The sequence below is a fragment of the Dreissena polymorpha genome, chromosome 1 (assembly GCF_020536995.1).
Source record: "Dreissena polymorpha isolate Duluth1 chromosome 1, UMN_Dpol_1.0, whole genome shotgun sequence".
Lineage (NCBI taxonomy): Eukaryota > Metazoa > Mollusca > Bivalvia > Myida > Dreissenidae > Dreissena > Dreissena polymorpha.
The window spans coordinates 43870367-43883783 of record NC_068355.1 but is presented as its reverse complement, the minus strand read 5'-3'; the positions used below and the strand labels follow the sequence as shown (position 1 = coordinate 43883783).

At 37.1% G+C, this 13417-nt stretch overlaps 1 protein-coding gene across 1 annotated transcript in view; it reads right to left on the bottom strand.

Annotated features, from left to right (window-relative positions):
• LOC127878779 (universal stress protein YxiE-like) overlaps window positions 1–13417 on the bottom strand; it is a 31242-nt gene that overhangs the window by 3783 nt on the left and 14042 nt on the right. Inside the window, exon 3 of the mRNA XM_052425311.1 lies at window positions 7514–7620. Coding sequence (XP_052281271.1) covers window positions 7514–7620 — 107 coding nt within the window. The remainder of the gene's footprint in view (window positions 1–7513; window positions 7621–13417) is intronic.

Here is a 13417-nt window from a genome sequence, read left to right as displayed (position 1 = left end):
GTTTTCAATGGGTTGTTCAGTACATACAGTCTTCAAGTTGGACAGCAAATCAATAAACATCTATCTACTTTTTACCAAACGTTCAGGTTACAGAATCCCAAAGGCACTTAACTGATAACTTCTTAAAACACTTGTACCAAATTGTTTAACAGTCCAGAAAGTGGGACACAATACATAAATATTTGTTCTAAACATGTTTGTGACACCAGATATGCAAGTTTTAAGCCTTGATGCCAATGGTTAACAAGAAACCGTCGGAGATGGTGATGCTCTCCAAAGTTTTTTTTGGTCACAATATTACACTATATATTCAGATAAAAGGAAACTTCTTGTGGGGCATAACTTTGGACAAAATAACACGATGGATGGTTTAGCAACTTCAAAATTTCAAAGGGCCATAACTCTCTAAATAAATCATCTAACCAGAACCCACTAATAATATGCACATCTCCTGCTGGTAGTGAAGCTTCCCATAAAGTTTCATTGAATTCCCGTGATAAGTTGCTGAGAAAAAGCTCGGACAAGAATTGCACTATATGTACAATGGAAAATTTTAAAGGGCCATAACATTGTGAAAAATCATCAGGCCATAACTGGCTGATAATATGCACATCTCATGTTGGTAATGAAGCTTCCCATAAAGTTTCATTGAAGTCCCGTAATAAGTTGCTGAGAAATAGCTCAGACAGGAATTGCACTATATGTACAATGGAAAATTTCAAAGGGCCATAACTCTGTGAAAAATCATCCGACCAGAACCGGTTGATTATATGCACATCTCCTCTTGGTAGTGAAGCTTCCCATAAAGTTTCATTTGATTCCGGTCATTAGTTGCTGAGAAATAGCCTGGACAAGAATTGCACTATATGTACAGTTAATGGAAATTTAAAAGGGCCATAACTCTGTGAAAAATCAACCGACCAGAACTGGCTGATAATATGCACATCTCCTCTTGGTAGTGAAGCTTCCCATAAAGTTTCATTGAATTACGGTCATTAGTTGCTGAGAAATAGCCCGGACAAAAATTGCACTATATGTACAGTTAATGGAAAATTTCAAAGGGCCATAACTCTGTTAAAAATAATCCGACCAGAACCCGCTGATAATATGCTCATCTCCTCTTGGTAGTGTAGCTTCCCATAAAGTTTCATTGAATTCCGGTCATTAGTTGCTGAGAAATAGCTCAGACAGGAATTGCACTATATGTACAATGGAAAATTTCAAAGGGCCATAACTCTGTGAAAAATCATCCGACCAGAACCGGTTGATTATATGCACATCTCCTCTTGGTAGTGAAGCTTCCCATAAAGTTTCATTTGATTCCGGTCATTAGTTGCTGAGAAATAGCCTGGACAAGAATTGCACTATATGTACAGTTAATGGAAATTTAAAAGGGCCATAACTCTGTGAAAAATCAACCGACCAGAACTGGCTGATAATATGCACATCTCCTCTTGGTAGTGAAGCTTCCCATAAAGTTTCATTGAATTACGGTCATTAGTTGCTGAGAAATAGCCCGGACAAAAATTGCACTATATGTACAGTTAATGGAAAATTTCAAAGGGCCATAACTCTGTGAAAAATAATCCGACCAGAACCCGCTGATAATATGCTCATCTCCTCTTGGTAGTGTAGCTTCCCATAAAGTTTCATTGAATTCCGGTCATTAGTTGCTGAGAAATAGCCCGGACAAGCATTGCACAATATGTACAGTTAATGGAAAATTTCAAAGGGCCATAACTCTGTGAAAAATCATCCAACCAGAACCCACTGATAATATGCACATCTCCTCTTGGTAGTGAAGCTTCCAAAAAAGTTTCATTGTATTCCGGTCATTAGTTGCTGAGAAATAGCCCGGACAAAAAATGTGCACGGACGGATGGACACACGGACAGACAGACGAAGCGGCGACTTTATGCTCCCCCCCCCCCCAAAAAAAATTGGGAAAATTTTGGGGGAGCATAAAAAAGTATTAACATATTTTGTGGCAACAGCTACCAATAAAATGCCAGCATACTGCATACTAGGTCACACATTCTTGGTTAAATGGAGGAAAAATATCCTTACAATCATAAATATTTTATGACACACTTGGTTAATGGTAGGAAAGGGAGAAAAATAAACGATGCAACTATATCACAGAACCCTCTGCTTTTAGGAAGCGTTTTAAAAGGAAGTTGAAACATAAAGTGAATCTCCGGAATTGATAAGCAAAGAGATAATAGTGAAATGCTTAAAACTTTACACATTAAAGTACTTAACAAAGCCTGAGGCTTTAATGCGCTTTAATGTAATGAGCTGTTTTATTTCAGACAGATAGTTTTGAATGTACATCAAGCTCAAATTACAAACGTAAAGTCATGTTCATATTATAAGATTTCATTAAAGGTGTGCAAAGAAAATGTTTATGAATGTATTTTTGTAACTGAAACCTGGATATACATGTATTGGTTAATTAGCATGCATACTAGCAAATTCCAACCACTGTGTGCATATATCATTATAATACATGTAACTACATCCATCTGGGTGTTAAGTACTATCATCTAATACAGAAAGTGCTGCAGAATAAATTGCGATCCAGATCTTGCTTCATATTTGTAGTTGCCTTTCTAATTACTGGAAGAATGACAGATTTCCAAACTGATAGTGGAGAGTTAAGAGAAGAGGATGTGATTAATGGCAAAGGCTCAGACTCAGGAAATACAGTAGACCTAATGAGGTCAATAGAAGAACAACAGCATCAAATGAAAACGAGTAATAAAGGCTGTTACTATGTATGAGATGTAATAAAGTTTGTAGCTAAAGAGCTTTACTTGGGAGCCTGTTACTGATACTGGTAGTTCAAATGTTACTAATTGAACCGCAAAGTTGTCCACCAGTCAGCTATTCTGAGAGTTAATTTACAAATGCTATTTCAATGCCTACATACATCACCATCGCATAACTAATCATGAGATTTTTTTTCAGATTTGCGCAGAACAAAATTCATGGTGTGTATTTATAGACATTATCTCAATATTACAGTAACTGTTGCCAATTTATTTATTGGTCATCATTGGATTTACCATAATTGCTTTAGATGTAACATCTATTGAAATGCCCTAAGGATTCAACAGTTACCACATTAATTCTCTTGAAAGTGTACACAATTGCTTATAATACAGCCAGTCTTTGCATTATTATCCCCCGCCATAGGCAGAGGGATATTGTTTTGGCGTTGTCCGTCCGTCTTTCCGTCCGTCCGTCTTTCCGTCCGTCCAGAGCCATATCTTAAAAGTACTTTGGCAGATTTCATTGAAACTTGGTATGAGTATGTATATGGATAAGAGGATGATGCACGCCAAATGGCATTGTACACCATCTGTTAATAATGGAGTTATGGCCTTTTGTATCTTGAAAAAATGCTTTTTTGAGTGTCAAATATAATACTTTTGTGTCCAGAAGCATATTGGCAGGGGATATCAATTCAACGAATTTGCTTGTTATTATTGTTTTAAGCCAGTTGCTAGATTAAGTAGAAAACAGAAGAAATTTCCAATTACTATCACTACTATATTGATAAATGAATTTCTACCATACTAAAAATATTTCACAAACCCTATCACTCAGAAATGCAACGGTTTCAATTGCTACCGTTGTTGTTGTAATATGTGTAAAATGTGTTGTAATAGTTACAAATTAATTGCCTTAATTGCCATTGAAAGATGAAAGTAACAATTGACAGAATTCCCTTATTAGCCTTTGAAATGTGGAAGTTACAAGGGTTACCTTTTTTTTTTAATAATACAATCAAATTCGTTGAATTGATATCCCCCGCCAAACTAGAGCTTTGTCACAGATGTTAGCATTTTTTCAAGATACAAAGGGCCATTACTCCGTTATTAACAGTTGGTGTACAATGCCATTTGGCGTGCATCATCGTCTTATTCATATATATACTCATACTAAGTTTCGATATGGCTCCGGACTTTGGCGGGGGATTACAAGATGTGTTTGGGAAACACTATGCCCCCCCCCCATATACATGTATTTGACCTGTTTGTGAAACACTATGTCCCCCCAAAAAAAATTGACCTTTGACCTTGAAGGATGACCATGACCTTTTACCACTCAAATTGTGCAGCTCCATGAGATACACATGCATGTCAAATATCAAGTTGCTATCTTCAATATTGCAAAAGTTATGGCCAATGTAAAAGTTTGACGCAAAAAAAACAACAACAAACAGACAGGGCAAAAACTCTATACTGGGGGACATAAAAAGACATAATGAAATGGATCAAGGGTAAAGCAGCTTCAATGCTGATCATGGGAATGGTTGCCACACTGTTCCTACACTGACAATGGCCACTGGCATCCTTACAGACACATGCAGACCACTGCCAAAAGCAACTACACTGAACTTCTATGCTGACCATTTCCAATAGTAACCACATTGATTTTCTACACTGACCATTTCAAATGGCAATCCCCACTGGCATACAATGATATACATTGCCAAAGGTAACCTTAATGACCTGCTTAACTGACTATGCAAAGTAAACCATGACACATAATGACAGTTCTGGCAAAGGCAACAACACTCACCAATAATGACAGTACTGGCAAAGGCAAGCACACTCACCAATAATGACAGTACTGGCAAAGGTAAGCACACTCACCAATAATGACAGTACTGGCAAAGGCAACCACACTCACCAATAATGACAGTACTGGCAAAGGCAACCACACTCACCAATAATGACAGTACTGGCAAAGGCAACCACACTCACCAATAATGACAGTACTGGCAAAGGCAAGCACACTCACCAATACTGACAGTACTGGCAAAGGCAACCACACCCATCAATAATGACCGTACTGGCAAAGGCAACCACACTCACCAATAATGACAGTACTGGAAAAGGCAACCACACTCACCAATAATGACAGTACTGGCAAAGGCAACCACACCCACCAATAATGACAGTACTGGCAAAGGCAAGCACACTCACCAATAATGACAGTACTGGCAAAGGCAACCACACTCACCAATAATGACAGTACTGACAAAGGCAAGCACACTCACCAATAATGACAGTACTGGCAAAGGCAAGCACACTCACCAATAATGACAGAACTGGCAAAGGCAAGCACACTCACCAATAATAACAGTACTGGCAAAGGCAACCACACTCACCAATAATGACAGTACTTGCAAAGGCAACCACACTCACCAATAATGACAGTACTGGCAAAGGCAACCACACTCACCAATAATGACAGTACTGGCAAAGGCAACCACACTCACCAATAATGACAGTACTGGCAAAGGAAACCACACTCACCAATAATGACAGTACTGGCAAAGGCAAGCACACTCACCAATAATGACAGTACTGGCAAAGGCAAGCACACTCACCAATAATGACAGTACTGGCAAAGGCAAGCACACTCACCAATAATGACAGTACTGGAAAAGGCAACCACACTCACCAATAATGACAGTTCTGGCAAAGGCAACCACACTCACCAATAATGACAGTACTGGCAAAGGCAACCACACTCACCAATAATGACAGTACTGGCAAAGGCAAGCACACTCACCAATAATGACAGTACTGGCAAAGGAAACCTCACTCACTAATAATTACAGTACTGGCAAAGGCAAGCCCACTCACCAATAATGACAGTACTGGCAAAGGCAACCACACTCACCAACAATGACAGTACTGGCAAAGGCAAGCACACTCACCAATAATGACAGTACTGGCAAAGGCAACCACACTCACCAATAATGACAGTACTGGCAAAGGCAACCACATCCACCAATAATGACAGTACTGGCCAAGGCAACCACACTCACCAATAATGACAGTACTGGCAAAGGCAACCACACTCACCAATAATGACAGTACTGGCAAAGGCAACCACACTCACCAATAATGACAGTACTGGCAAAGGCAACCACACTCACCAATAATGACAGTACTGGCAAAGGCAACCACACTCACCAATAATGACAGTACTGGCAAAGGCAACCACACTCACCAATAATGACAGTACTGGCAAAGGCAACCACACTCACCAATAATGACAGTACTGGCCAAGGCAACCACACTCACCAATAATGACAGTAATGGCAAAGGCAACCACACTCACCAATAATGACAGTACTGGCAAAGGCAACCACACTCACCAATATTGACAGTACTGGCAAAGGCAACCACACTCACCAATAATGACAGTACTGGCAAAGGCAACCACACTCACCAATAATGACAGTACTGGCAAAGGCAACCACACTCACCAATAATGACAGTACTGGCAAAGGCAACCACACTCACCAATAATGACAGTACTGGCAAAGGCAACCACACTCACCAATAATGACAGTAATGGCAAAGGCAACCACACTCACCAATAATGACAGTACTGGCAAAGGCAAGCACACTCACCAATAATGACAGTACGGGCAAAGGCAACCACACTGACCAATAATGACAGTACTGGCAAAGGCAACCACACTCACCAAAAATGACAGTACTGGCAAAGGCAACCACACTCACCAATAATGACAGTACTGGCAAAGGCAAGCACACTAACCAATAATGACAGTACTGGCAAAGGCAACCACACTCACCAAAAATGACAGTACTGGCAAAGGCAACCACACTCACCAATAATGACAGTACTGGCAAAGGCAAGCACACTAACCAATAATGACAGTACTGGCAAAGGCAACCACAACCACCAATAATGACAGTACGGGCAAAGGCAACCACACTGACCAATAATGACAGTACTGGCAAAGGCAACCACACTCACCAAAAATGACAGTACTGGCAAAGGCAACCACACTCACCAATAATGACAGTACTGGCAAAGGCAAGCACACTAACCAATAATGACAGTACTGGCAAAGGCAACCACACTCACCAAAAATGACAGTACTGGCAAAGGCAACCACACTCACCAATAATGACAGTACTGGCAAAGGCAAGCACACTCACCAATAATGACAGTACTGGCAAAGGCAAGCACACTTACTAATAATGACAGTACTGGCAAAGGCAACCACACTCACCAATAATGACAGTACTGGCAAAGGCAACCACACTCACCAATAATGACAGTACTGGCAAAGGCAACCACACCAACCAATAATGAAAGTACTGGCAAAGGCAACCACACTCGCCAATAATGACAGTACTGGCAAAGGCAACCACACTCACCAATAATGACAGTACTGGCAAAGGCAACCACACCCACCAATAATGACAGTACTGGCAAAGGCAACCACACCCACCAATTATGACAGTACTGGCAAAGGCAAGCACACTCACCAATAATGACAGTACTGGCAAAGGCAAGCACAAACACCAATAATGACAGTACTGGCAAAGGCAACCACACTCACCAATAATGACAGTACTGGCAAAGGCAAGCACACTCACCAATACTGACAGTACTGGCAAAGGCAAGCACACTTACCAATAATGACAGTACTGGCAAAGGCAAGCACACTTACCTTCTTGTCCTTGAGTTTCTGTCCGAGTTGCTCCAAGAAGGCTTTGATCCTCTTCTCCTCCTCGTTCATCATCTCAGAGATCACGGTCACGTCCGCCATCACCATTGCTGAAATATGTGCACACAAAATACTAACAAAAATATAGCAATACACAAATACTAAATGGTCTAGAAGTATACAAAATATTTCTATTATAAAATTGTGTAATTGTTGTTTATCTGAAAACTATGTAAGTAAAATTGTTTATTTTGCAATGACTGCCAGGAATGCTGATTTGAAAAATATTTTGGTTAAGAACTGTTTATTTGTTTATTGTTATTCAACAGCTATAAAACATGATTTGGAGTTCAGCACCCGATTGTATAAACAGTTAAACCGGCGGTTAACCACATACGGCGGTTAAAAGTCGGTAACATGTTGGTTACTGGTCGGTAAGCGTTTGTATAAAATTTGGTTAGTTATACCGATCGGTTAAAACCCAGTTAAAACATACCCTGCTTCCCTAGGTGGGTAAGTACAAGTAATCGAGAGGTAACTTACACAAAATGGCCGCGGCGCGCAACATTATAAAAGCTAACCATCGACGACCTTCACAATTTCGACGAGTAAACAACAAATTGCAGCAACTGACACTTTATTTGACTTAATTTACAGGGCAATACGATTTCCGACTTCGGTCGACGAATTTAAGGACGCACAGAACGTGTTTCTTATATTCTGTTATGGGTATGCCGTGTGTGATCCGATGCATCAATGGCGCCCTTGTTAAAATCATTTCTCCGAGAACAGGGAACAACAAAAGTACAAACAAAAAACAAAACACGTTCGAACTAGTATCTTACCTTTAATAATCCTTTAAAATCCATAAATAATTCATTTAATTCAATAATTGACGAGTTTGCATCTAGGGTCTTTGATACTTATTTTAGCATAGTTAAATAAAGACCCTTATGCCATCATATCATTATATTCAAATGAGAACTCAATAAACTTTCTTCTTCGTCACACGCTACATCATGTACTCTATGTACATTACTGCTGTTAAAATGAACCGGAGCAGTTTATCAAATGTGTCGTGTTCTGAGAAAAATGGGCATAATGCATGTGCTTAAAGTGTCGTCCCATATTAGCCTGTGCAGTTCGCACAGGCTTATCAGGGACGACACTTACCGCTTTCATGACAATTTTTTTTCAAAGTCCCTTCATAGCAAAAATCAATTTTTGGCGGAAAGTGTCGTCCCTGATTAGCCTGTGCGAACTTAACAAGCTAATCTGGGACGACACTTTACGCACATGCATTATGCCCAGTTTTCTCAGAACACGACACTTATAATAGCCGTTGGTGAACTCGGTTGCATTTGCAGATTTCTGCATACAAAAATTATATTTAAGGTTGAACAATGTTTTATTTGTCTATGGTAAATTCCTTTATTGTACAAGAAAGTAAGTAAGTTTATTGTAAGTTGTAAGTTTATTGTAAACATAAGCCAAATTAGAAGAATAGTCTAGCATGTTACGACGACCATGTATAATTTTTATGTTACATCTAGAACAACTAGAAGAATAGACGTCTTTGTAAGCACTCTCTTGCAGTTTGGAAGCACCAGGGATTCCGCTAAATGATGCAAATCCCGACATCATTATCAATTTGTCCCTGGTCATTTTGATGAACTTATAGTTAAAATTTACACTTTATTTTATTGTGAATTCATTTGTAAATGAATTTGATAAAAAATACATGTCGCTGTTTATAAGCGTGACACTTCGCGCGAAAATTACGTCATTAGAAAATGCATTGTGGGAATGTTTTGGTTAAAGTTACCGGTGGTTAAATTCCACTATGCGCGGTTAGGTTACTTTGCGGTATATCGTGTTTATACAATCGAGTTACCTTGAAGGTTACTATACCTGAATAACCGCAAACTTACCAAGGTTTGAATGTTACCGAGCGGTAACTTTAACCAGCGTTTATACAATCGGGTGCTGATGGATAGGCATACCAAACCCACATGTAACCTGGATTGGTTAACAATCAGCAGCCACTAATCGACTTTGACATTAAAACATTTTTTATTGTTAAATTATAATGCAAAAAAATATTTCAACAACATAAACTCACAAATATTTATACATGTGTAATGTAAGTTCAATTAACTTCCATTATGTTTTGTTTGTTAAATTATAATGCAAAAAATATTTCAACAATATAAAATCACAAATATTTATGCCTATCTAATGTAAGTACAATAAACTTCAATTATATTATGTTCCAATCCGTATCTAGACTTCATTTGCACCATTTATATATGAGTCCTCGAAGTTAACAAAGATAATAAGGTTGGTTTTGTCAGTCAATGAGAGTTAGCATGGAAAAATAATGTCTTAACCTGCAGGTTCCAATGCTTTAATAATATTTTGTATATAAATAAATAAATATATCGAAAGAAAATGAACGGCTTACTTTCACTAAATGTAAAGTAAATTGTATTTTACTTCACATGCAAAGTGCTTTTTGGCCAATAGCCATGTTAAGTAAACAAAACTGTGCTACAGGAAACAGGTATGCCTTTTGTTATAGGGTGTTTTATAAAATAGTAATGAGAAGATGAAAAAAAGCTACACATACAAAGAAGCATTTGCGAAGATCGAAGCAGCTAATAATAACAGCTGTCATAAAAGCTGACGTGGTTTAAAATCAGAGCAGCTGTGCAACCTAAGGCAGACTAAGTTCAGCATAACATATTATACACAGTTTGAATGTGATTGCCAAAAATACTTGAAACATAATCTCTAAAGCAGAATAAGACAGTAAAACAGTCAACTTAAACCTATTTAGAGTCCTCAACTGTTTATATTCATTCTTATCAGCATAATACGATCATCACTTTAAAAATCGCTCCATACATTTAACCATGGTTTCCCCGGCGAAATGTTGTTCATGATTTCATGAACACTTCAAGCCAATCAAGAACTGTTCATGAACGGTTCTGAAAAAGTTCCTGAGCTTGGTTCATGAACTTTTGGACATGAACTGTTCTTAAGACATGTTCATGAACTGTTTATGAATTATTGTTGAACATTTCAAAGTTCATGAACAGTTCTTCATCTAACCATAAATACTTAGTGATGAACATTTCATGCACAAGTATTTCTAATGACTTTTCTGAGACAGACTTTAAGGATCCATCATTAATAATTCATGAATTCCTTTGTGCTAGATGTTTCATACATATTTTTGAAAGTAATATTGAAATGTTTAGCATACAAATCTTGTAGATTTGTGAAACCTGTGAAGTTAGTATGAATATGCATAGTACTTTCACCACTGTAAGTTAGAGTTCTTGACCTGTTCTAGAGAATTTTAAGAACATTTGTACAAGAACTGTTCAAGAACTGCCTTCAGGAACACTTCAATAACTTTTTAAGGACCTTTCCTGTTCTTGAATTATTCTTAAACTATTCTTGAACACTTTAAGAACTTTTTTGAACAACATGTTTCCTTCTGATGTTCTTAAACAGGTCTACACAATGTTTTTGAATGTATGATGGACTTTTTATGAATCCAATATGTTTTTAAAAGGATCTGTCATTGTTCTTGGAAGACTTAAAAGACAAGTTTAAGAACGTTTTAAGGACATCTTATTTCAAGAACAGTTTAAGATGATATCAAGAACTCAATGTACATTGCATTGCTGTTTTTACAAAGAAAGAATATTGTGTGCACAGGAAGTTGAAACGGAAGGCACATGGTTTATGTTATATTTGAAAATGTAAGTCTTTAATAAATTACCGGCTGAACTGATCAGCCATTGGTTCCATTTCAAGTTCTTTGGCACTGTAAGTGTAACCATTTCAGGGAAGCCATTGATTAGTAAATGATTCTTGAACTGAAAATGAGACTATTCATAATCTTTTCAATACATGAATTATTCATGAACATATAGTGCAAAGTTGTATTATGAAATTTAAAGAGTATTATCAAACCACTTGTATCTCAGTTATTTGTGTTATATTTAAATTATTGTTATATGTTGCTATCAATATGTTAAGTGCTAATACAAGACTTGTTTCTTCTTACCCTGACCTGTTTGTTGAGCTTTAGTAACACTTATGATAACCTTTGCATAAATTGACAAATTCTTGTTCATGAATAGTTCATGAACACTTCATGCCACCTCAGTTCATGAACTCTTGAAGAACTATGGTTCATGAACTATTCACTTACAGTTCGTGAACAGAAAATGAGCCATTGAAAAATAGAAGGAAAATGTTCATGAACTGTTCATGAACAGCAAAACCCTGAAGAATTTTTCAAGAATTGTGTTGTTCATGAACTGTTCAAGAACACTTCATGCCATTGATGTTCATGAATAGTTCATGAACATTTCATGCCATATTGGTTCAAGAATAGTTCATGAACACTTCATGCCACACCGGTTCAAGAATAGTTCATGAACACTTCATGCCATAAGGGTTCAAGAATAGTTCATGAACACTTCATGCCATTAGGTTTCAAGAATATTTCATGAACACTTCATGCCATTAGTGTTCATGAACAGTTCATGAACTAAAATTTCAAGAACTTTTCACAGACGTGGCTCATTTTCTGTTCACGAACTATTCGTGAACAATTCATGAACTCAGTTCACGAACAGTTCATGAACTGTTCACGAATTATTCGTGAACTGCAGAACAACATTTCGCAGGGGTATGATTAGGAAAACTGGCCAAATAAAACCAGTAAAGACGACAAAATGCGCATACTAACATTCTCTACATGGCTCCAGGCAGAGACATTATAATGGTGTATTAAGCCGTTATCAGTCTGTACATTGAAATATGGTAACATTGTGTCAATAATATTTTATTGCTTGGAAAACTATACATAGATATTTCTAGAGCTTGTAGCTATTGTATTAGCAGAAATAATGGTAAACACACAAATTATTATGTCATTTGCTCAGTCATATATTAGCAAAGGAATATTATAAGAGTCTGGTAAAATAATTTTAAAGTGCGAAAATATAGCAACTTAAATAATCAAGAAACAATATTGTGTCTAGCTTAGTCTAGCACCCAGTGATTTTTTTTGCTCAAATTTACAGCCGAATTTCGGCTGCTTCCCAATCGCATAAATACACGTTTTTTCCCAAAATTCTGACCAAAATTTCCCAAAAAAAAGCCCAACTTCAAAAAAAAAAAAAAAAAAAAAAAAAAAATTTTTTTTTTTTTTTTTTTAGAAAGTGTCTCATATAACTTAATTATGATTTCTTAAGTCTAGGTCTCAACTTTATTTTTTAAACATCTTACAAAATATATAACTTGAATTTAGTCATTTTTGTCCATAAATCATTCCCAAACTTGCCACTTTTATTGATTAAAAAACAAAAACAATTTGACCAGACTCCTTTTCTAGAAAACTCCCTGAACATGCACTTAAAAACAATATCACTTCTGTTAATTATAATCCTATTTATAATGCTTAATTTTTCCCAATTTCATGGTTTATCGCGCTATTTTTCCCAATTTTACGGTTTATCGCGCTAATTTTCCCAATTCAAAAGGCACAGGCTGTAACAAATTAAAGCAAAAAAAATCACTGGCACCGTGTACATAAAGATAAAATAATTATGTTTGGTAGTATCACACACCCCTTGGAAAGTCACCAGCACCCTAATCTGGCTTGAACATGAAATAATTGCAGACCTCAGGAAATTCTAACTAAAAATACATATACAGAACTTTGTGTAAAGATTTTTCAAACAAACATGTACCAGTATACGAAAACAGTACACAAAATGAACCACATAATTTTAAATTAGATTAAGAAAACCATTCACACTTTCTTAAGGGTGCATCAAGTAAATACAATAAATATTGAACAAGCTTGACAATAATTAATAT